General features: G+C 47.7%; 2 protein-coding genes across 5 annotated transcripts in view; one reads left to right on the plus strand and one right to left on the minus strand.

Annotated features, from left to right (window-relative positions):
- Positions 1–2,810, minus strand: part of LOC146049768 (angiopoietin-related protein 5-like) — a 104,053-nt gene extending 101,243 nt beyond the window's left edge. For 2 of the 4 annotated variants that reach the window (XM_083166385.1, XM_083166383.1), the window contains exon 1: positions 2,609–2,810. The gene's annotated coding sequence lies outside the window, so the exon portion shown is untranslated. The remainder of the gene's footprint in view (positions 1–2,608) is intronic. The other 2 variants (XM_083166384.1, XM_083166380.1) reach the window with 2 other exon arrangements.
- The window catches only part of LOC146050267 (Fc receptor-like protein 5), a 53,343-nt gene extending 26,088 nt beyond the window's left edge, over positions 1–27,255 (plus strand). The window contains exons 6-14 of the mRNA XM_083167194.1: positions 2,539–2,820; positions 6,505–6,762; positions 21,534–21,797; positions 21,972–22,253; positions 22,649–22,900; positions 23,270–23,533; positions 24,743–25,036; positions 25,996–26,274; positions 26,888–27,255. Of these exons, the coding sequence (XP_083023320.1) occupies positions 2,539–2,820; positions 6,505–6,762; positions 21,534–21,797; positions 21,972–22,253; positions 22,649–22,900; positions 23,270–23,533; positions 24,743–25,036; positions 25,996–26,274; positions 26,888–27,255 (2,543 nt within the window). The remainder of the gene's footprint in view (positions 1–2,538; positions 2,821–6,504; positions 6,763–21,533; positions 21,798–21,971; positions 22,254–22,648; positions 22,901–23,269; positions 23,534–24,742; positions 25,037–25,995; positions 26,275–26,887) is intronic.
- Positions 27,256–27,529: the final 274 nt, after the last annotated feature.

A 27,529-nucleotide genomic window follows, 5' to 3' on the forward strand; every position in this document is an offset into this window, starting at 1 on the left:
CACCATAATGACCGGTAATGTCACCTTATATAGGGAATATAATCTGTATCCACCATAATGACCGGTAATGTCACCTTATATAGGGAATATAATCTGTATCCACCATAATGACCGGTAATGTCACCTTATATAGGGAATATAATCTGTATCCACCATAATGACCGGTAATGTCACCTTATATAGGGAATATAATCTGTATCCACCATAATGACCGGTAATGTCACCTTATATAGGGAATATAATCTGTATCCATCATAATGACCGGTAATGTCACTTTATATAGAGAACATAATCTGTATCCATCATAATGACCGGTAATGTCACCTTATATAGGGAATATAATCTGTATCCATCATAATGACCGGTAATGTCACTATATATAGGGAATACAATCTGTATCCATCATAATGACCGGTAATGTCACTTTATATATGGAATATAATCTGTATCCATCATAATGACCGGTATTGTCACTTTATATAGGGAATATAATCTGTATCCATCATAATGTCCGGTAATGTCACTTTATATAGGGAATATAATCTGTATCCATCATAATGACCGGTAATGTCACTTTATATACGGAATATAATCTGTATCCACCATAATGACCGGTAATGTCACTTTATATACGGAATATAATCTGTATACATCTTAACGACCGGTAATGTCACCTTATATACGGAATATAATCTATATCCATCATAATGACCGGTAATGTTACTTTATATACGGAATATAATCTGTATCCACCATAATGACCGGTAATGTTACTTTATATACGGAATATAATCTGTATCCACCATAATGACCGGTAATGTCACCTTACATAGGGAATATAATCTGTATCCACCATAATGACAGGTAATGTCACTTTATATAGGGAATATAATCTGTATCCACCATAATGACAGGTAATGTCACTTTATATAGGGAATATAATCTGTATTAACCATAATGACCGGTAATGTCACTTTATATAGGGAATATAATCTGTATCCATCATAATGACCGGTAATGTCACTTTATATAGGGAATATAATCTGTATCCACCCTAATGACCGGTAATGTCACTTTATATAGGGAATATAATCTGTATCCATCATAATGACCGGTAATGTCACCTTATATACGGAATATAATCTGTATCCACCATAATGACCGGTAATGTCACTTTATATAGGGAATATAATCTGTATCCATCATAATGACAGGTAAAGTCACTTTATATAGGGAATATAATCTGTATACATCATAATGACCGGTAATGCCACCTTATATAGGGAATATAATCTGTATCCACCATAATGACCGGTAATGTCACCTTATATACAGAATATAATCTGTATCCATCATAATGACCGGTAATGTCACTTTATATACGGAATATAATCTGTATCCATCATAATGACCGGTAATATCACCTTATATAGGGAATATAATCTGTATCCATCATAATGACCGGTAATATCACTTTATATAGGGAATATAATCTGTATCCACCATAATGACCGGTAATGTCACTTTATATAGGGAATATAATCTGTATCCACCATAATGACCGGTAATGTCACTTTAAATAGGGAATATAATCTGTATCCACCATAATGACCGGTAATGTCACCTTATATAGGGAATATAATCTGTATCCACCATAATGACCGGTAATGTCACTTTATATAGGGAATATAATCTGTATCCATCATAATGACCGGTAATGTCACTTTATATAGGGAATATAATCTGTATCCACCATAATGACAGGTAATGTCACTTTATATAGGGAATATAATCTGTATCCATCATAATTACCGGTAATGTTACCTTATATAGGGAATATAATCTGTATCCACCATAATGACAGGTAATGTCACTTATATAGGGAATATAATCTGTATCAACCATAATGACCGGTAATGTCACCTTATATAGGGAATATAATCTGTATACATCATAATGACCGGTAATGTCACTTTATATACGGAATATAATCTGTATCCACCATAATGACCGGTAATGTCACCTTATATAGGGAATATAATCTGTATACATCATAATGACCGGTAATGTCACTTTATATAGGGAATATAATCTGTATCCACCATAATGACCGGTAATGTCACTTTATATAGGGAATATAATCTTTTTTATGCAATATTTTTTATTTGAATTTATATCACAAATGTGAGCTTCGCTGGAATTTTGAGCAGATATTTTGCACATTTCTCTCAAAGGGTTAAGCACCACACACACTAGGCGATATTGTTCAAAATATAGTTCAGAAAAGGTTTTAACAATGCGCACTCCCGCGAGTCATTAACGACTCCCACCCTGAGCACCCTCGTCCTGTATCTCCGGACCTGGAAGGTCCTCGTTATGGATTGCTGCTCTGGTTTGTTTCTCTGTGGTCTGTTATGTACGGTTAGTATTTAATGGCAGTTGGTCAGATTTAGAACACGACTGGCCTCTAATCTGTATATTATCTGCCTAATATACATTTATTCCATATAGATACTGATTGTGGTTTTTTCCTTCTAGATCTATTCTCTGTTCCGGAAATAAAAATACATCCAAATCCCATATGGGTGAATGCAGAAATGGCTCTGACCTGTGTCACGTCGCTGCATCCTCTCAGGGCTGACACGGAACTCTACTTTGCCTTCTTCAAAAATGGCTGGCACGTGCAAGGCCTCAGTTTGTCCAATAAGTACATAGTTCAGTCAGCTACAGCAGAGGATTCTGGGGATTATACCTGTGAAGTGAGAACGGCAACAAACAGTGTTTGGAAGATGAGCCAAATTGCAACGATTCAGGTACAATGTGAGTATGGAATTCACCATGTGTTTACTGCACACTGACATACATATAATATAGTTATCAAGTGCATACTGGATATAATTACTGTTCATTCCAGCACTTAGCAACTATCGCAGCGCGTGCAGTTCCTCTTTTCTGCTTAGGGGGAGGGGCACTCTCGGCTCTGCTGCTTTTAGCACACTCTGGTCTGTATCACTGTATCACCACCGAGATACAGACCAGAGTGTGCTAGAGGCACTAGATCAGACAACGACACCCCAGGTACTATATAATACAATTCCTAGGATTCCTCTCCCTTTGTCATGTTTTCCAGTTGTCACAGTGGTTGTTTTTGTTGGGGCACATATAAAGATAAGCAATATGGTTATTACCCAACAACAGAGCCGGCTGATAGGAGCGGGGTGGTATTCCGGTGTGCAGTTCACCAGGAAGGTTGGCTCAGGACTCCACCGCTACCACAGGTAATACGTAGGATCCCATACACAGGCTTGTTCCCACCAGAGAGCACACACACACACACACTGACATTCCTATACCCTCCCCATGCTGTAGCCTCCACCCGGTAACCCATGCTGTGCCAATCCATCACAGATATTTAAAACCGTGTTGCCACCAAACTTCTTCCTAATTTCTCCCTGTGGAATGGGATCATTGGATAGGCAGACATTACGTCTACAAGCATTACGTCGACACCACTAGGTCAACATGCTTGAAGGTCGACATGACTGAAGGTGGGTTAAGTTGACATGGGGTTAGGTCAACACAGCATTAGGTCGCCATGGGTAAGGTCAACAGTCAAAAGGTCGATATGGGGTTTTTCAAAAAATGTTCTCCCGAGTGCTGACACAGTCGACATGGACACGAAACATAGCACCGTATGGATATAATAGTGCCGCATGTCACAGGCTGTACCGGCTCTTCCAGCCGACACAACGCCGTGTGGGTGACGTCTGATGTGGCCACCTGGTGCCCCCTCCATGGGCAGCTGTAATACATGTGTGTAATAGGTGATTTGCCCTAGAGGTATATGTCCCCCTGGCGTCAGGCTCAGCCTGTATCCGCTCCTTTCCCTTTACTACCCCTTATGCGCTTTTACATTTACTATGTAATAGATAGATACTTGCTTTTATTGGTCACCCAAATCAGAATGAACCCACATTTGCCACCCTCACCCAGAGGGGAGATGCAGCTGTCCAATTGGGGGGGTTGGAGTGCATCATTAGGCCCTGCCCCCTTATTGCTAGGATGCCACGATTCATGGCACTATGTACAGGGCCGACACTAGGAATCGCGGGGCCCGGGACTGACATTCAGTCTGGGTCCCCCCCCCCCCTCCGAGTACCATTACTTGCCATTACTAGCTGCGGCAGTGCATCTAATTGGTGGCACATCTCAATGGGAGCGCACTCTGCTCTGTGTCCTAGGCTCAGCTATCTGCAGGTTGCACTGTTTATTGTGCGTGCCTGGCAGGGGGAGGCAGTGTGTGGCTGCGGGTGTGGTGGGTGCCACCATCCCGCTGTGGGCAGCTGCCCGGGCCGGCGCCTGGGACAGCTGTACCCACAGCACCCCCTGTCAGCGGCCCTGACTGTTTGAGAAGTCAGGGTTACAATGATACAAATGTAATTTAGCCCCGCCCCTCTACACAGATCTGCCAATCCCAGCTTTGTCTCTGCATCTCATCTACCTTCACTAGGAACTAGGCAGGATTTCATGGTGGACCCGTATCCTGAAGCTACAATAGACACAATATTTTGTGCGTGACCCCCCCCCCCCCCCCCCCCCCCCACACACACACACCTCCCGCACCCCTGGAAAAAGCATACAAGAAATATCTTGCATACGTTGAGCCTGGCCTGTAGCAGTAATATAATGTACAACACTCATGCGAAAGTTATATAATGTGCAGCACTGATGCAACAGTAATATAATGTGCAGCACTCATGCAGCAGTAATATAATGTGCAGCACTCATGCAACAGTAATATAATGTGCAGCACTCATGCAGCATTAATATAATGTGCAACACTCATGCAGCAGTTATATAATGTGCAGCATTATGTCCTGCAGCAGTGATATAATGTGCAGCACTCATGCAGCAGTAATATAATGTGCAACACTCATGCAACAGTAATATAACGTGCAACACTCATGCAGCAGTTATATAATGTGCAGCATTCTGTCCTGCAGCAGTGATATAATGTGCAGCACTCATGCAACAGTAATATAATGTACAGCACTCATGCAGCAGTCATATAATGTGCAACATTCTGGCCTGCAGCAGTTATATAATGTGCAGCTCTCATGCAGCAGTAATATAATGTGCAACATTCTGGCCTGCAGCCGTAATATATTGTGCAACTCTCATGCAGCAGTCATATAATGTGCATCACTCCTGCATCAGTCATATAATGTGCATCACTCATGCATCAGTCATATAATGTGCCACACTCCTGCAGCTGTAATATGATGTGCAACATTCTAGCCTGCAGCAGTGATATAATGTGCAACATTCTGGCCTGCAGCAGTAATATAATGTGCAACATTCTGGCCTGCAGCAGTAATATATTGTGCATCACTCATGCATCAGTCATATAATGTGCAGTCATATAATGTGCAACATTCTGGCCTGCAGCAGTAATATATTGTGCAGCTCTCATGCAGCAGTCATATAATGTGCAGCACTCATGCAGCAGTCATATAATGTGCATCACTCCTGCATCAGTCATATAATGTGCCACACTCCTGCAGCTGTAATATAATGTGCAACATTCTGGCCTGCAGCAGTGATATAATGTGCAACATTCTGGCCTGCAGCAGTAATATAATGTGCAACATTCTGGCCTGCAGCAGTAATATAATGTGCAACATTCTGGCCTGCAGCAGTAATATAATGTGCAACATTCTGGCCTGCAGCAGTAATATAATGGGCATCACTCCTGCATCAGTCATATAATGTGCCGCACTCCTAATGTGCAGCACTTATGCAGCAGTAATATAATGGGCAGCACTCATGCAGCAGTAATATAATGCGCAGCACTCATGCAGCAGTAATATAATGCGCAGCACTCATGAAGCTGTAATATAATGTGCAGCACTCATGCAGCAGTAATATAATGTGCAGCACTCATGCAGCAGTAAAGATAACGTGCAGCACTCATGCAGCAGTAATATAATGTGCAGCACTCATGAAGCAGTAATATAATGTGTAGCACTCATGAAGCAGTAATATAATGTGCAGCACTCATGAAGCAGTAATATAATGTGCATGACTCATGCAGCAGTAATATAATGTGCAGCACTCATGCAGCAGTAATATAATGTGCAGCACTCATGCAGCAGTAATATAATGTGCAGCACTCATGCAGCAGCAATATAATGTGCAGCACTCATGCAGCCTTAATATAATGTGCAGCACTCATGCAGCAGTAATATAATGTGCAGCACTCATGCAGCAGTAATGAAACAGTAATATAATGTGCAGCACTCATGAAACAGTAATATAATGTGCAGCACTCATGAAGCAGTAATATAATGTGCAGCACTCATGAAGCAGTAATATAATGTGCAGCACTCATGAAGCAGTAATATAATGTGCAGCACTCATGCAGCCTGGGCATCAGTGCAGCATTACAGTAGATGCAGAGTCCATGCAAGTTACAATGAGACCTCTTGTGTTTTCCGTTCACAGATATACTGAGGCCTGTGGTGACTTTTTCACCGAACTGGAATAAGATTTTAAGAAACAGCAGAGTAGCTATAATATGTGATGATCGATCGGTCATACATGGAGGCCAGAAGTATTATTGGTATAAAGATAACAACAAGCTTAATGTGAATCGCCAGACAATTAACATTCTTAATGCCGGTGACGATGACATTGGGAATTACCAATGCCAAACCAGCAGCGGGGAGAAAAGCGACCCCGTCCATTTGGATGTTTTCTTTGGTAAGTGGCTCCAGATATGTACCAGAATTGCTCCCAGATCAGGTTATAGACTCACCATTTCCTATTTACTGATCAGCTCCTTATAGAGGATCCACAAGCTCCAGGCGATCTGACCCCAGAAGAACCATCCGGCCCTGTAATCCTGCGGGTGATACAATGTTATCTACATCCCAGGGAGCTTCTATAGTTCACCAATCACTAGAACCTTATGAAAGTGATGATAGATAGAGAAGCCCCCTCGTTATAAATATCACCAATTTACACAAACATGTGGGATTGAGAAGGCACCAAAAATAATGTATTAAACAGGAGTAATATTGATTTAAGTCACGTGAATGTCATATAATGTGCAACATTCTGGCCTGCAGCAGTTATATAATGTGCAGCTCTCATGCAGCAGTAATATAATGTGCAACATTCTGGCCTGCAGCAGTAATATATTGTGCAACTCTCCTGCATCAGTCATATAATGTGCATCACTCATGCATCAGTCATATAATGTGCCACACTCCTGCAGCTGTAATATAATGTGCAACATTCTGGCCTGCAGCAGTGATATAATGTGCAACATTCTGGCCTGCAGCAGTAATATATTGTGCAACTCTCCTGCATCAGTCATATAATGTGCATCACTCATGCATCAGTCATATAATGTGCCACACTCCTGCAGCTGTAATATAATGTGCAACATTCTGGCCTGCAGCAGTGATATAATGTGCAACATTCTGGCCTGCAGCAGTAATATATTGTGCAACTCTCCTGCATCAGTCATATAATGTGCCACACTCCTGCAGCTGTAATATAATGTGCAACATTCTGGCCTGCAGCAGTGATATAATGTGCAACATTCTGGCCTGCAGCAGTCATATAATGTGCATCACTCCTGCATCAGTCATATAGGCCCTTATTCTGATCGGTGCGGCCCGATCAGAATATGCGGCCAGGACCGTGCAGGCGAATCCCCGCCTTCCATACGGATCGCCACCTCCGTCCATACGCGAATATGTGGCGGTCCGCATGAAAGTGGACGGGGATACGCCTCCTCCATCTTGGGAGCAGCCCATGCATTCGATGGTCGCCGAACATCGAATGCAGGGCCGCACGCTCCACCAGCGCCCGCCACCCTAGACCACACGGACACTTGTCCGTGTGAAATCATGTATGGGGGCGGGCAGCTGACATCCGGCGATGTCAGATGCCCGCCCCCTACACAAGCGTCACGGCTTCATTACCATGCATACGCCCCGCGTTTGCATGGGATCGCCCATGAAACGTGGGGCGTATGCATAGGGTAATGAGGCTAAGTAGCCCTACACGCCCCTCTCCGGCCCCTGTGCGGCGTATAAAGAATACGTGCGGCGAAACCGCTTGCACATGCGCAGAGTGACCTCTGCACATGCGCAGTCCAAAAACATCGGCAGTACGATCGCATGCGGAGAAATCCGCACCGATCAGAATAAGGGCCATAATGTGCATCACTCCTGCTTCAGTCATATAATGTGCAACATTCTGGCCTGCAGCAGTAATATAATGTGCAACATAGACCTTGCAGATTCCACCACACTGCGCACATATAGACCTTGCAGATTCCACCACACTGCGCACATATAGACCTTGCAGATTCCACCACACTGCGCACATATAGACCTTGCAGATTCCACCACACTGCGCACATATAGACCTTGCAGATTCCACCACACTGCGCACGTATAGACCTTGCAGATTCCACCACACTGCGCACGTATAGACCTTGCAGATTCCACCACACTGCGCACGTATATACCGTGCAGATTCCACCACACTGCGCATGTATATATCTGGCAGATTCCACCACACTGCGCACGTATAGACCTTGCAGATTCCATCACACTGCGCACGTATACACCTGGCAGATTTCACCACACTGCGCACGTATAGACCTTGCAGATTCCACCACACTGCGCACGTATAGACCTTGCAGATTCCACTACACTGCGCACATATAGACCTTGCAGATTCCACCACACTGCGCACGTATAGACCTTGCAGATTCCACCACACTGCGCACGTATAGACCTTGCAGATTCCACCACACTGCGCACGTATAGACCTTGCAGATTCCACCACACTGCGCATGTATATATCTGGCAGATTCCACCACACTACGCACGTATAGACCTTGCAGATTCCACCACACTGCGCACGTATAGACCTTGCAGATTCCACCACACTGCGCACGTATAGACCTTGCAGATTCCACCACACTGCGCACGTATAGACCTTGCAGATTCCACCACACTGCGCATGTATATATCTGGCAGATTCCACCACACTGCGCACGTATAGACCTTGCAGATTCCATCACACTGCGCACGTATAGACCTTGCAGATTCCACTACACTGCGCACATATAGACCTTGCAGATTCCACCACACTGCGCACATATAGACCTTGCAGATTCCATCACACTGCGCACGTATAGACCTTGCAGATTCCACCACACTGCGCACATATAGACCTTGCAGATTCCACCACACTGCGCACATATAGACCTTGCAGATTCCATCACACTGCGCACGTATAGACCTTGCAGATTCCACCACACTGCGCACATATAGACCTTGCAGATTCCACCACACTGCGCACGTACAGACCTTGCAGATTCCACCACACTGCGCATGTATAGACCTTGCAGATTCCACCACACTGCGCATGTATATATCTGGCAGATTCCACCACACTGCGCACGTATAGATCTGGCAGATTCCACCACACTGCGCACTTATAGACCTTGCAGATTCAGCCACACTGTGCACGTATAGACCTGGTAGATTCCACCACACTGCGCACGTATAGACCTGGCAGATTCCACCACACTGCGCACGTATAGATCTGGCAGATTCCACCACACTGCGCACGTATACACCTGGCAGATTCCACCACACTGCGCACGTATAGACCTGGAAGATTCCACCACACTGCGCAAGTATAGATCTGGCAGATTCCACCACACTGCGCACGTATAGATCTGGCAGATTCCACAACACTGCGCACGTATAGACCTGGCAGATTCCACCACACTGCGCACATATAGACCTTGCAGATTCCACCACACTGCGCACGTATAGACCTTGCAGATTCCACCACACTGCGCACGTATAGACCTTGCAGATTCCATCACACTGCGCACGTATAGACCTTGCAGATTCCACCACACTGCGCACATATAGACCTTGCAGATTCCACCACACTGCGCACGTATAGACCTTGCAGATTCCACCACACTGCGCACATATAGACCTTGCAGATTCCACCACACTGCGCACGTATATACCTTGCAGATTCCACCACACTGCGCACTTATAGACCTTGCAGATTCCATCACACTGCGCACGTATAGACCTTGCAGATTCCACCACACTGCGCACATATAGACCTTCCAGATTCCACCACACTGCGCACGTATAGACCTTGCAGATTCCACCACACTGCGCACGTATAGACCTTGAAGATTTCATCACACTGCGCACGTATAGACCTTGCAGATTCCACCACACTGCGCATGTATATATCTGGCAGATTCCACCACACTGCGCACGTATAGATCTGGCAGATTCCACCACACTGCGCACGTATAGACCTTGCAGATTCTATCACACTGCGCACGTATAGACCTTGCAGATTCTATCACACTGCGCACGTATAGACCTTGCAGATTCCACCACACTGCGCAAGTATAGATCTGGTAGATTCCACCACACTGCGCACGTATAGGCCTGGCAGATTCCACCACACTGCGCACGTATAGATCTGGCAGATTCCACCACACTGCGCACGTATACACCTGGCAGATTCCACCACACTGCGCACGTATAGACCTGGAAGATTCCACCACACTGCGCAAGTATAGATCTGGCAGATTCCACCACACTGCGCACGTATAGATCTGGCAGATTCCACAACACTGCGCACGTATAGACCTGGCAGATTCCACCACACTGCGCACGTATAGACCTTGCAGATTCCACCACACTGCGCTCGTATAGATCTGGCAGATTCCATCACACTGCGCTCGTATAGATCTGGCAGATTCCATCACACTGCGCACGTATAGTGCTTGCAGATTCCACCACACTGCGCACGTATAGACCTTGCAGATTCCACCACACTGCGCATGTATAGACCTCGCAAATAAAATCACACTGCGCACGTATAGACCTTGCAGATTCCACCACACTGCGCACGTATAGACCTTGCAGATAAAATCACACTGCGCACGTATAGACCTTGCAGATTCCACCACACTGCGCACATATAGATCTGGCAGATTCCATCACACTGCGCACGTATAGACCTTGCAGATTCCACCACACTGCGCACGTATAGATCTGGCAGATTCCATCACACTGCGCACGTATAGACCTTGCAGATTCCACCACACTGCGCACGTATAGACCTTGCAGATTCCATCACACTGCGCACGTATAGACCTTGCAGATTCCATCACACTGCGCACGTATAGACCTTGCAGATTCTATCACACTGCGCACGTATAGACCTTGCAGATTCCACCACACTGCGCACGTATAGACCTTGCAGATTCCATCACACTGCGCACGTATAGACCTTGCAGATTCTATCACACTGCGCACGTATAGATCTTGCAGATTCCACCACACTGCGCACGTATAGACCTTGCAGATTCCACCACACTGCGCACGTATAGACCTTGCAGATTCCATCACACTGCGCACGTATAGACCTTGCAAATAAAATCACACTGCGCACGTATAGATCTGGCAGATTCCACCACACTGCGCACGTATAGACCTTGCAGATTCCACCACACTGCGCACGTATAGACCTTGCAGATTCCATCACACTGCGCACGTATAGACCTTGCAAATAAAATCACACTGCGCACGTATAGATCTGGCAGATTCCACCACACTGCGCACGTATAGACCTTGCAGATTCCATCACACTGTGCACGTATAGATCTGGCAGATTCCACCACACTGCGCAGTATAGACCTTGCAGATTCAACCACACTGCGCACGTATAGATCTGGCAGATTCCACCACACTGCGCACGTATAAATCTGGCAGATTCCATCACACTGCGCACGTATAGATCTGGCAGATTCCACCACACTGCGCACGTATAGACCTTGCAGATTCCATCACACTGCGCACGTATAGATCTGGCAGATTCCACCACACTGCGCAGTATAGACCTTGCAGATTCCACCACACTGCGCATATATAGACCTTGCAGATTCCACCACACTGCGCACATATAGACCTTGCAGATTCCACCACACTGCGCAGTATAGACCTTGCAGATTCCACCACACTGCGCACGTATAGATCTGGCAGATTCCACCACACTGCGCACGTATAGACCTTGCAGATTCCATCACACTGCGCACGTATAGATCTGGCAGATTCCACCACACTGCGCACGTATAGATCTGGCAGATTCCACCACACTGCGCACGTATAGACCTTGCAGATGCCACCACACTGCGCACGTATAGATCTGGCAGATTCCACCACACTGCGCACGTATAGACCTTGCAGATTCCACCACACTGCGCACATATAGACCTTGCAGATTCCACCACACTGCGCACGTATAGATCTGGCAGATTCCATCACACTGCGCACGTATAGACCTTGCAGATTCCACCACACTGCGCATGTATATATCTGGCAGATTCCACCACACTGCGCACGTATAGACCTTGCAGATTCCATCACACTGCGCACGTATAGACCTTGCAGATTCCATCACACTGCGCACGTATAGACCTTGCAAATAAAATCACACTGCGCACGTATAAATCTGGCAGATTCCACCACACTGCGCACGTATAGATCTGGCAGATTCCATCACACTGCGCACGTATAGATCTGGCAGATTCCACCACACGGCGCACGTATAAATCTGGCAGATTCCACCACACTGCGCACGTATAAATCTGGCAGATTCCACCACACTGCGCACGTAATGACGGAGTAAAGATTGATCAGGGGCCTGGTGCGTATGGATTCATCTGCCACACAGTCACTGGAATGTTTGTGTCTGGGCGGTAACTGGGCAGCGACTACACAGAACTCAGAGGTGGGACGTCTGTTACAGCCAGATCTTTTGCCCTCATCACCGGGGTGGTCCCGATTCTAACCATGATGGCTCCGCACATAAGAACAGCAAGAGGCATATATAGGTGGGTTCTGGGATACGGCAAGAGGCAGAACTACTATTGGTGCAACAGGTGCAGTGCACAGGGGCCTCTGAGGACTAAGGGGCAAACTGCTGTCCCTGTCACCCACTGCCTCCCTCTCCCTGTCACACTCTGCCTCCCCCTCCCTGTCACACTCTGCCTCCCCCTCCCTGTCACACTCTGCCTCCCCCTCCCTGTCACACTCTGCCTCCCCCTCCCTGTCACACTCTGCCTCCCCCTCCCTGCCACCCTCTGCCTCCCCCTCCCTGCCACACTCTGCCTCCCCCTCCCAGCCACACTCTGCCTCCCCCTCCCAGCCACACTCTGCCTCCCCCTCCCAGCCACACTCTGCCTCCCCCTCCCTGCCACCCTCTGCCTCCCCCTCCCTGCCACCCTCTGCCTCCCCCTCCCTGTCACACTCTGCCTCCCCCTCCCTGTCACACTCTGCCTCCCCCTCCCTGCCACCCTCTGCCTCCCCCTCCCTGCCACCCTCTGCCTCCCCCTCCCTGTCACACTCTGCCTCCCCCTCCCTGTCACACTCTGCCTCCCCCTCCCTGTCACACTCTGCCTCCCCCTCCCTGTCACACTCTGCCTCCCCCTCCCTGTCACACTCTGCCTCCCCCTCCCTGCCACTCTCTGCGCACGTATAGACCTTGCAGATTCCACCACACTGCGCACGTATAGACCTTGCAGATTCCATCACACTGCGCACGTATAGACCTTGCAGATTCCACCACACTGCGCACGTATAGACCTTGCAGATTCCACCACACTGCGCACGTATAGACCTTGCAGATTCAGCTACACTGCGCACGTATAGACCTGGTAGATTCCACCACACTGCGCACGTATAGACCTGGCAGATTCCACCACACTGCGCACGTATAGATCTGGCAGATTCCACCACACTGCGAACGTATACACCTGGCAGATTCCACCACACTGCGCACGTATAGACCTGGCAGATTCCACCACACTGCGCAAGTATAGATCTGGCAGATTCCACCACACTGCGCACGTATAGACCTGGCAGATTCCACCACACTGCGCACGTATAGACCTTGCAGATTCCACCACACTGCGCTCGTATAGATCTGGCAGATTCCATCACACTGCGCTCGTATAGATCTGGCAGATTCCATCACACTGCGCACGTATAGAGCTTGCAGATTCCACCACACTGCGCACGTATAGACCTTGCAGATTCCACCACACTGCGCACGTATAGACCTTGCAGATAAAATCACACTGCGCACGTATAGACCTTGCAGATTCCACCACACTGCGCACGTATAGACCTTGCAGATAAAATCACACTGCGCACGTATAGACCTTGCAGATTCCACCACACTGCGCACGTATAGATCTGGCAGATTCCATCACACTGCGCACGTATAGACCTTGCAGATTCCACCACACTGCGCACGTATAGACCTGGCAGATTCCATCACACTGCGCACGTATAGACCTTGCAGATTCCACCACACTGCGCACGTATAGACCTTGCAGATTCTATCACACTGCGCACGTATAGACCTTGCAGATTCCACCACACTGCGCACGTATAGACCTTGCAGATTCCACCACACTGCGCACGTATAGACCTGGCAGATTCCATCACACTGCGCACGTATAGACCTTGCAAATTACATCACACTGCGCACGTATCGACCTTGCAGATTCCATCACACTGCGCACGTATAGACCTTGCAAATAAAATCACACTGCGCACGTATAGACCTTGCAGATTCCACCACACTGCGCACGTATAGATCTGGCAGATTCCACCACACTGCGCACGTATAGACCTTGCAGATTCCATCACACTGCGCACGTATAGATCTGGCAGATTCCACCACACTGCGCAGTATAGACCTTGCAGAGTCCACCACACTGCGCACGTATAGATCTGGCAGATTCCACCACACTGCGCACGTATAGACCTTGCAGATTCCACCACACTGCGCACGTATAGACCTTGCAGATTCTATCACACTGCGCACGTATAGACCTTGCAGATTCCACCACACTGCGCACGTATAGACCATGCAGATTCCACCACACTGCGCACGTATAGACCTGGCAGATTCCATCACACTGCGCACGTATAGACCTTGCAAATTACATCACACTGCGCACGTATAGACCTTGCAGATTCCATCACACTGCGCACGTATAGACCTTGCAAATAAAATCACACTGCGCACGTATAGACCTTGCAGATTCCACCACACTGCGCACGTATAGATCTGGCAGATTCCACCACACTGCGCACGTATAGACCTTGCAGATTCCATCACACTGCGCACGTATAGATCTGGCAGATTCCACCACACTGCGCAGTATAGACCTTGCAGAGTCCACCACACTGCGCACGTATAGATCTGGCAGATTCCACCACACTGCGCACGTATAGACCTTGCAGATTCCATCACACTGCGCACGTATAGATCTGGCAGATTCCACCACACTGCGAACGTATACACCTGGCAGATTCCACCACACTGCGCACGTATAGACCTGGCAGATTCCACCACACTGTGCAAGTATAGATCTGGCAGATTCCACCACACTGCGCACGTATAGACCTGGCAGATTCCACCACACTGCGCACGTATAGACCTTGCAGATTCCACCACACTGCGCTCGTATAGATCTGGCAGATTCCATCACACTGCGCTCGTATAGATCTGGCAGATTCCATCACACTGCGCACGTATAGAGCTTGCAGATTCCACCACACTGCGCACGTATAGACCTTGCAGATTCCACCACACTGCGCACGTATAGACCTTGCAGATAAAATCACACTGCGCACGTATAGACCTTGCAGATTCCACCACACTGCGCACGTATAGACCTTGCAGATAAAATCACACTGCGCACGTATAGACCTTGCAGATTCCACCACACTGCGCACGTATAGATCTGGCAGATTCCATCACACTGCGCACGTATAGACCTTGCAGATTCCACCACACTGCGCACGTATAGACCTGGCAGATTCCATCACACTGCGCACGTATAGACCTTGCAGATTCCACCACACTGCGCACGTATAGACCTTGCAGATTCTATCACACTGCGCACGTATAGACCTTGCAGATTCCACCACACTGCGCACGTATAGACCTTGCAGATTCCACCACACTGCGCACGTATAGACCTGGCAGATTCCATCACACTGCGCACGTATAGACCTTGCAAATTACATCACACTGCGCACGTATAGACCTTGCAGATTCCATCACACTGCGCACGTATAGACCTTGCAAATAAAATCACACTGCGCACGTATAGACCTTGCAGATTCCACCACACTGCGCACGTATAGATCTGGCAGATTCCACCACACTGCGCACGTATAGACCTTGCAGATTCCATCACACTGTGCACGTATAGATCTGGCAGATTCCACCACACTGCGCAGTATAGACCTTGCAGAGTCCACCACACTGCGCACGTATAGATCTGGCAGATTCCACCACACTGCGCACGTATAGACCTTGCAGATTCCATCACACTGCGCACGTATAGATTTGGCAGATTCCATCACACTGCGCATGTATATACCTTGCAGATTCCACCACACTGCGCACGTATAGACCTTGCAGATTCCATCACATTGCGCACGTATAGATCTGGCAGATTCCACCACACTGCGCAGTATAGACCTTGCAGATTTCACCACACTGCGCACGTATAGATCTGGCAGATTCCACCACACTGCGCACGTATAGACCTTGCAGATTCCACCACACTGCGCACGTATAGATCTGGCAGATTCCATCACACTGCGCACGTATAGACCTTGCAGATTCCACCACACTGCGCACGTATAGACCTTGCAGATTCCACACACTGCGCACGTATAGACCTTGCAGATTCCATCACACTGCGCACGTATAGACCTTGCAGATTCCATCACACTGCGCACGTATAGACCTTGCAGATTCTATCACACTGCGCACGTATAGACCTTGCAGATTCCACCACACTGCGCACGTATAGACCTTGCAAATTACATCACACTGCGCACGTATCGACCTTGCAGATTCCATCACACTGCGCACGTATAGACCTTGCAAATAAAATCACACTGCGCACGTATAGACCTTGCAGATTCCACCACACTGCGCACGTATAGATCTGGCAGATTCCACCACACTGCGCACGTATAGACCTTGCAGATTCCATCACACTGCGCACGTATAGATCTGGCAGATTCCACCACACTGCGCAGTATAGACCTTGCAGAGTCCACCACACTGCGCACGTATAGATCTGGCAGATTCCACCACACTGCGCACGTATAGACCTTGCAGATTCCACCACACTGCGCACGTATAGACCTTGCAGATTCTATCACACTGCGCACGTATAGACCTTGCAGATTCCACCACACTGCGCACGTATAGACCTTGCAGATTCCACCACACTGCGCACGTATAGACCTGGCAGATTCCATCACACTGCGCACGTATAGACCTTGCAAATTACATCACACTGCGCACGTATAGACCTTGCAGATTCCATCACACTGCGCACGTATAGACCTTGCAAATAAAATCACACTGCGCACGTATAGACCTTGCAGATTCCACCACACTGCGCACGTATAGATCTGGCAGATTCCACCACACTGCGCACGTATAGACCTTGCAGATTCCATCACACTGCGCACGTATAGATCTGGCAGATTCCACCACACTGCGCAGTATAGACCTTGCAGAGTCCACCACACTGCGCACGTATAGATCTGGCAGATTCCACCACACTGCGCACGTATAGACCTTGCAGATTCCATCACACTGCGCACGTATAGATCTGGCAGATTCCACCACACTGCGAACGTATACACCTGGCAGATTCCACCACACTGCGCACGTATAGACCTGGCAGATTCCACCACACTGTGCAAGTATAGATCTGGCAGATTCCACCACACTGCGCACGTATAGACCTGGCAGATTCCACCACACTGCGCACGTATAGACCTTGCAGATTCCACCACACTGCGCTCGTATAGATCTGGCAGATTCCATCACACTGCGCTCGTATAGATCTGGCAGATTCCATCACACTGCGCACGTATAGAGCTTGCAGATTCCACCACACTGCGCACGTATAGACCTTGCAGATTCCACCACACTGCGCACGTATAGACCTTGCAGATAAAATCACACTGCGCACGTATAGACCTTGCAGATTCCACCACACTGCGCACGTATAGACCTTGCAGATAAAATCACACTGCGCACGTATAGACCTTGCAGATTCCACCACACTGCGCACGTATAGATCTGGCAGATTCCATCACACTGCGCACGTATAGACCTTGCAGATTCCACCACACTGCGCACGTATAGACCTGGCAGATTCCATCACACTGCGCACGTATAGACCTTGCAGATTCCACCACACTGCGCACGTATAGACCTTGCAGATTCTATCACACTGCGCACGTATAGACCTTGCAGATTCCACCACACTGCGCACGTATAGACCTTGCAGATTCCACCACACTGCGCACGTATAGACCTGGCAGATTCCATCACACTGCGCACGTATAGACCTTGCAAATTACATCACACTGCGCACGTATAGACCTTGCAGATTCCATCACACTGCGCACGTATAGACCTTGCAAATAAAATCACACTGCGCACGTATAGACCTTGCAGATTCCACCACACTGCGCACGTATAGATCTGGCAGATTCCACCACACTGCGCACGTATAGACCTTGCAGATTCCATCACACTGTGCATGTATAGATCTGGCAGATTCCACCACACTGCGCAGTATAGACCTTGCAGAGTCCACCACACTGCGCACGTATAGATCTGGCAGATTCCACCACACTGCGCACGTATAGACCTTGCAGATTCCATCACACTGCGCACGTATAGATTTGGCAGATTCCATCACACTGCGCATGTATATACCTTGCAGATTCCACCACACTGCGCACGTATAGACCTTGCAGATTCCATCACATTGCGCACGTATAGATCTGGCAGATTCCACCACACTGCGCAGTATAGACCTTGCAGATTTCACCACACTGCGCACGTATAGATCTGGCAGATTCCACCACACTGCGCACGTATAGACCTTGCAGATTCCACCACACTGCGCACGTATAGATCTGGCAGATTCCATCACACTGCGCACGTATAGACCTTGCAGATTCCACCACACTGCGCACGTATAGACCTTGCAGATTCCACACACTGCGCACGTATAGACCTTGCAGATTCCATCACACTGCGCACGTATAGACCTTGCAGATTCCATCACACTGCGCACGTATAGACCTTGCAGATTCCATCACACTGCGCACGTATAGACCTTGCAAATAAAATCACACTGCGCACGTAAAGATCTGGCAGATTCCATCACACTGCGCACGTATAGACCTTGTAGATTCCACCACACTGCGCACGTATAGACCTTGCAGATTCCACCACACTGCGCACGTATAGATCTGGCAGATTCCACCACACTGCGCACGTATAGACCTTGCAGATTCCATCACACTGCGCACATATAGATCTGGCAGATTCCACCACACTGCGCACGTATAGATCTGGCAGATTCCACCACACTGCGCAGTATAGACCTTGCAGATTCCACCACACTGCGCACGTATAGATCTGGCAGATTCCACCACACTGCGCATGTATAGACCTTGCAGATTCCATCACACTGCGCACGTATAGATCTGGCAGATTCCACCACACTGCGCATGTATAGACCTTGCAGATTCCATCACACTGCGCACGTATAGATCTGGCAGATTCCATCACACTGCGCACGTATAGACCTTGCAGATTCCATCACACTGCGCACGTATAGATCTGGCAGATTCCACCACACTGCGCAGTATAGACCTTGCAGATTCCACCACACTGCGCACGTATAGATCTGGCAGATTCCACCACACTGCGCACGTATAGACCTTGCAGATTCCATCACACTGCGCACGTATAGATCTGGCAGATTCCATCACACTGCGCACGTATAGACCTTGCAGATTCCATCACACTGCGCACGTATAGATCTGGCAGATTCCACCACACTGCGCAGTATAGACCTTGCAGATTCCACCACACTGCGCACGTATAGATCTGGCAGATTCCACCACACTGCGCACGTATAGACCTTGCAGATTCCACCTCACTGCGCACGTATAGATCTGGCAGATTCCATCACACTGCGCACGTATAGACCTTGCAGATTCCACCACACTGCGCACGTATAGACCTTGCAGATTCCATCACACTGCGCACGTATAGATCTGGCAGATTCCATCACACTGCGCAGTATAGACCTTGCAGATTCCACCACACTGCGCACGTATAGATCTGGCAGATTCCACCACACTGCGCACGTATAAATCTGGCAGATTCCACCACACTGCGCACGTAATGAAGGAGTAAAGATTGATCAGGGGCCTGGTGCGTACGGATTCATCTGCCACACAGTCACTGGAATGTTTGTGTCTGGGCGGTAACTGGGCAGCGACTACACAGAACTCAGAGGTGGGACGTCTGTTACAGCCAGATCTTTTGCCCTCACCACCGGGGTGGTCCCGATACTAACCATGATGGCTCCGCACATAAGAACAGCAAGAGGCATATATAGGTGGGTTCTGGGATACCGCAAGAGGCAGAACTACTATTGGTGCAACAGGTGCAGTGCACAGGGGCCTCTGAGGACTAAGGGGCAAACTGCTGTCCCTGTCACCCACTGCCTCCCTCTCCCTGTCACACTCTGCCTCCCCCTCCCTGTCACACTCTGCCTCCCCCTCCCTGCCACACTCTGCCTCCCCCTCCCTGTCACACTCTGCCTCCCCCTCCCTGTCACCCTCTGCCTCCCCCTCCCTGTCACCCTCTGCCTCCCCCTCCCTGCCACACTCTGCCTCCCCCTCCCTGTCACCCACTGCCTCCCCCTCCCTGCCACCCTCTGCCTCCCCCTCCCTGCCACCCTCTGCCTCCCCCTCCCTGCCACACTCTGCCTCCCCCTCCCTGCCACACTCTGCCTCCCCCTCCCTGCCACACTCTGCCTCCCCCTCCCTGCCACACTCTGCCTCCCCCTCCCTGTCACCCACTGCCTCCCCCTCCCTGTCACCCACTGCCTCCCCCTCCCTGTCACCCTCTGCCTCCCCCTCCCTGTCACACTCTGCCTCCCCCTCCCTGTCACACTCTGCCTCCCCCTCCCTGTCACACTCTGCCTCCCCCTCCCTGTCACACTCTGCCTCCCCCTCCCTGTCACACTCTGCCTCCCCCTCCCTGTCACACTCTGCCTCCCCCTCCCTGTCACCCCCTGCCTCCCCCTCCCTGTCACACTCTGCCTCCCTCTAGGCATATATTTGCACCTGGGTTCACCACCCACAAGTTCCGCCACGGGATACGACATAACCTAGTAGGCAGGGCCATATGTAACACTGCCCGTAGGTGCACGCCCACTGAGAGCAGATGACTTTCATGCAATTAGATCAATTCCATCATTATAAATACCTCTCTGACAGCTCAGCTGCCCTGTGGCTTGTTTATTCCAGTGTGGCTCATCCTGCAAGTGCCTCATTCCATCCACGAAGGGGACAACGTGATGCTCAACTGCCGCATGTGGAACTCCGGACAATCCATAAACTCCACGTTCTACAAAGATGACACAATGATCAAGTTTTCCTCTGGTAGTCTCTCAGACTTGAGTCTTGGAATTGTTTCTAAAAACACAGTTGGAAAGTATAAATGTACCAAGTTTATAAACACCGGCTCCGCATCTAAGATCTATGCTGCAGAGGAGTATATTTCCATAGCAGGTAATCCTATATTTGTTTAGGTTTATGTTTTTGGTTCATATTATTTTGTAAATAAAAAAGTGACGTAAAAGCATAAATGTCACTAAATGACGGAGAACGTGGTCTGACTACGGCCAGGGGTTTTCAGTGTCACTATACTTTATATAGTATTTACTTTGTGTTCTTCTGTTCTAGATCTTTTCTCTCCTCCAGAACTAAAATCGAATCCACATTTAACTGTTGAGGGAGCAGACATGACCCTGACCTGCCGCACCACACCCAGCCCCCTCAGACCAGGTACAAAACTGGAGTTTGCTTTCTATAGAGATGGGAAGAAGGTGCAGGAATTCAGTGCATCCGATACATACAGCGTTCCGGCAGCGCAGATGGAGCATTCTGGGAATTATACCTGTGAGGTTAGAACGCCCAGTGGCAGTGTGCAGAAGATGAGCAAAGTGTTATCTATCAAAGTACAAGGTGAGTTTCATCAAAGATTAAAGATTGCAATTTAAAAACAAATTGGCAAGGAGTACTTAAGAAATGATGGGATCTTCCAGGAAAACGGATGACCGGCAGTCAGAATACTGAAGCAGCATTCTCAAAAGAATGGTATCCCCACAAGGGTCTGGTAATCCCCTTGCCCTCCTCTAACCCTCCACACAGTCCCCAGCATACAGTACTTACGTTCAGGATGCCAGCGCCCAGTATTCCGACACTGGCATTCCAACTATTGGCATACTGTACACCCAGAATGCTAACTGCATCCCAATCTACCTTTGTACCCAATATTTAGATATAAAATTCATATCTCTTATAAAAAATGTAAAAATAAAAACACGAGGTTTCTTTTCATTTTCCTTGCGTCTGTTTAGGTATGGCCGTGGTGTCCTTTACACCGAATGTTGGAAGAATAATCACAAAAGAGTCTATAACTCTTACATGCAATGTTAAATCCAATCTCAAAGACAGCCAGATTTATGACTGGTACAAGGACAATAAGAAATTAAATTATACTCAGAAGATATTTGTTATTCGCCTTGCTGAAGTAAAAGACAGTGGGTATTACCAGTGCCAGACCGGTAACAGTCATATAAGTGACCACGTCAGACTGGACGTCTCCAACAGTGAGTCTACAAGATCAGTTATGGTCGTCATTGGTTTTATGCAGAGATGAGCAGAAGGGGGATTAGATTTCATGCGAAACGCGTTGGTAGGAAAAGGTTCTTCGCAGAGGTCCCAGTTCCAGACAAAGTTCTTGTGTTCCTTTTACCTTCCATGGAATATCCACCCACATTGTATCCGTAACTTTCCAGTTGCAGAGAAGACCCAGAACGGCCATTGCCCAATAATTTAGTGGTGTTGATTGGTCACGATAGTGTTGGGAAACTTTAAGGCCAGATTTGGGTGGAGGAACGCGCAAAATTTCATGACCAGTTGTAAAAAATATTTGCTTGTCTTTTGTTCTAAATTTAGTTGTGTTTTTTTAATTCCAGGTGATCTAATTGTGCAAGCTCCTCCTGTAATTTACGAAGGGGACACGCTGGCTCTAAATTGTCACCACCGTCCCGGCTTAGATTTCCAACATATTCAGTTTTCCAAGGACGGCAATCTGCTGAAAATTCTGGAGAGCGAGTCTGAGCTCAAAATGGGAAAAGTGTACAGGAATATGACGGCCATCTATGGATGCACAAAGAAAAATATGAAGTTTGGTTTCACTAACCCCGTTTACCTTGCGGATACCTATGTCTCTGTAACAGGTAGCCTCTGCTTTGTATTTACGGTACACATACTTTCTTTTGAATGTGAGAGAATAATGCCATAAATCCCAGGCACATGTGTTCTGATAGTATAAGAAACAAAAGGGTGTGCCAGCGCTGGCTGTACCAATGATATAGATAAGACGGCTCTCAATAAAAATGCTTTATTAATACATACTAATGTGCATCACAAATATAAAAAAAAATCAACATAAAAATATATTTAAAAAAAAAACCACATAAATTTGAGCAATGGTGGTGAGATACGTTAGATTATTGGGGTCTCCATAATAAATGGTTTGCTTATGAAGTATTAATTGGTATATTACCATCCGTCGTGATCTTCTGGTGGGGTTAGTGTGTCCAGAAGAAATGACAATTGAGTGTCCTTGGTTGCCCTCTGATTTCAAGGGCTCAGGTCTCCCTATTAGGCGAGATTTGCTTCCTTTTGTAAACTGGATTTGATTAGGAATAAGCAGATATCCCAGATGAATCAGGAAAGGTAGATGTCAGTGGGGGGAGGAGCAGGTCACTCTGGATGGATGCAGGAACAGCAGTAATGAGCTGAACGCGTTTCTCCGGATATTGTGTGTCCGGCTTCCTCAGGAGCAATGTATGGAATGTGAGCCACAGAGCTCAGTATATATAGCGGTAGCTTAATTGCTCAATTGATACACCTGTGTGATGCCCTGATGTTGCGCATGTCAAACAATACAGATCATTTAAAAATGTGAGAACCGTCTTGTGTTATAATTAATAAAACCATTGGATAGTCTAGGAGGCAGTGATGACCATTTATATATGGTTTTGAAAAAACACTTAAGAGATAAAAAGAAGATAACCTTTCAACTGCGAGTCACATGACCCGGAAATAAGAGATACAGAGGTTATAAGGATAGATCATTGCATTTATGGTCTCCCTATAGGAGCTACATTTATCTATCCCAATGCGGTTGGGACGTCCGGGGGACCCGCCGCCGATTGCCGGACATGTGTTCTGATGGCCTGTATGAAAGGTCTCTTCATTTACAGTGAGGCAGCAGGTCCAACCATGTCCTCAAGGTGCACCAACAGTTTAGGTTGAAAGGACAGCCCCCCTTATGGCGTCCCTGCCGTAAACTACAACTCAGCAGATTGTGCCCAGGTCTTGCATAGGTCCTGAGTACATGGACGGGACATAGTCTGACTCTGTTCTCCTGCTTCTTGCAGAGCTCTTTTCTTACCTACAGATAAAAGTGAGCAAGTCTCCGGTACTAGAAGGCGGACAGTTCACCCTCTCGTGTGACGCAACGCTAAGCCCGTCCGTATCTCTTCTCCGCGGGAAGACAGAACTGCAGTTTGCGTTCTACAAAGATGAACAAAACGTGAAGGGATTCAGTGCATCTAATGAACTTGACATCAATCCGGCCCAGAAGGCCCACTCCGGGAATTACACCTGTGAAGTTAGGAGCTCAACCAACGGCGTGACAAAGATGAGCCAAGCAATAGATATCGATATACAAGGTGACATGGGGGCACTATTCCAATACTTCTAAACATTTAGGGGCTGTTTCATTTAGATCCAAGGGAGGCGAGTTGCCAGTTTAATGGTCAGCATCATCGACACAATTCATCCCCGTCTTGGCCCGACTTTGTCCTAGTCTTATACGGGGCAATGTAATAGTGCCCAAGTGTCTGATGCCAGCCAAACTCGGATGTTTATTAAAGCGGCAATCATTTACATGGTAAATAAATTATATTGCCACTATAATAAGACATCCGAGTTTGTCCGGGAACCCGCACTTGCCGAGAACTCGGACACAATTCCATTTCCCTGATGGTCTTTTTAGATTAAAGCCGTATAAGGCTGCAAACAAAAATCTGCGGGTCCAGAGGTTACTGTAACCAAGGTGTATGGCCACACCGACTAATAACCACTACGTAAGGGATGGGGGTGCTGAGCGGAGACAGAGAGCCCGGCCTGCTTCACCAATTCTGCACACCCCCCTCTGTGTTTGGGTACTAGAGGTAGAATTAATGGCACGAGTAGGCACCGTAATACTAACTGTACATATGAGCGGACATGTCCTCCTTGCTTTAGGGATCATTGTATTATCCAGAGTGCAACAGCAAATGTGATCCAGTTGTATAAACTACAGGATATCATACCTCCCAATTTGAGTATGGAGGTATCGGTACTAGATGCACTTGGGGGGCGGGGCCACAGATGGAAGGGCTGGGCCTCGGATGGATGGGGTGGGCCTGAGTGCCGCTACCCCTGAGCAGCCCCCAGCTCCCCTCCCTGCACTAATAGATTCTGTTTGGAAAGCAGCGGTGATCACTGCCTCTCCCCTACCCTTAACCCCTCCCCTGGGCAGGACACTGACTCACGGGTGTGACAGCGGGACAGTTGGGAGGTATAGGATAGATAACTGTAATCACTAATGCATATAATGGTATCATACCAATGTTTTGTCTTCTAGAATTGTTCTCTACTCCAAAATTATATGTCCTTTCAAATCCGGTTAAAGTCGGGGACACCATGGTGATAGTGTGTGATACGACGCTTAATCCAAACGCGAATACAGATCTTCAGTATTCTTTCTATAAAAACCAACAATTTCGGCAGAAATTCTGGACGACAAATATGTACCGAATGTTCTACGCTAAACAAGAGGACTCGGGAGATTATCTCTGTGAGGTCACCTCGTCTGCACCAAACATAAAGAAGCGGAGCAACAGCACATATATCCTAGTGCAAGGTAGGAAGAAGGAAGGCTACATGTCCTGTATATTAGTTACTCATTAACTGTGAGCTGAAGTTCCACCAGTGACCACTAGAGGCCAAATGACTCCTTGACAGAAAGTGAAAGCAAAATAATCTGTTTCAAACTTCCTGTTATGGAGAATGTTGTTGCGAAGACAGAGATTGGTAGGAGCAGATAGAGACTACGTAGCCATTTTGACAGCCTTTTACAAGTACTCTATATTGTCCCAGGCAGAGGCGTAACTCTGGGAGGCAATGAAGTCATCTGCCGCTGGGCTCCTGCTTCAAAGGGGCACCTCCCGTCCCCTGCGAGTTTGAATCAGTTAATTGAAATCCTTCAATATGGCTTCTGTGGCTGAGTCCCCTCCTAGCAGGACCATAGACGTTACGCTCTCTTTATTTTATTCAATCCTGGGGTTGATAAAAAAATGTTCCGTGATTGGCCACCATACTTGGGTCCCTTCCCCAAGATCTCTCGGTATAGAAGGCTAACATTATAAATGCAGAAAACTCAAATATCCCTCTGCTCCCAAACATTTTGGATATTGGAGGCCCATCCTGTATATAATTTGCCTTGTGTTAAATGTATATGTGTTCTCCCCTCACAGAGAAAGTGTCTAATGTAAGAACAACGGTGGACCAAGAGGATCAGGAGATATTGTCCGGGAATAACGTGACTTTCACCTGCTCCGTGCAGTACGGGACCTCTCCTACATTTACCTGGCTGCACAATTCCAAGGTGGTGGACGTGAACTGTGTTCTGTACCAGATCCGGCATAACGGGAAAGTGCTGTACATAGAGTCTGTCCGAGAGGAACATTCTGGGAGCTATCAGTGCCAGGCCAACAACACCATCTCCGCCGCCAAGGGCGATATACTGAGCGTCAGTGTCATAGGTAAGAACCAAGGAGGCTGCCATGATGCCAACGGTAGCTCACTAGTCCAACTCGCACCTCAGTGCGGCACAGAATGCTAAGTGAAAGGGTACAGGAAGCAGCCTATACAGTGACCCGCCTGCACTCTCGTGGGGACCCTACGGAAGAATCAATTAATGGCACATCATTAACTGTGCTGCTGTCGGAGCTATTCAAACTGTCAACATGGACGTCTTCATAATGCCGACATTTAAAATGTTGATGCAGTAGTGTCGATAGTACATTTTAATATAATTTTTAGAATTAGGTTTAAGGTTACATCTAGGCTTAAATATGAAAAAATGGCATGTCAACATCTTGGTATCAACATTTTAA

Source organism: Crinia signifera, chromosome 12, assembly GCF_055691185.1.
Source record: "Crinia signifera chromosome 12, ASM5569118v1, whole genome shotgun sequence".
Taxonomy (NCBI): domain Eukaryota; kingdom Metazoa; phylum Chordata; class Amphibia; order Anura; family Myobatrachidae; genus Crinia; species Crinia signifera.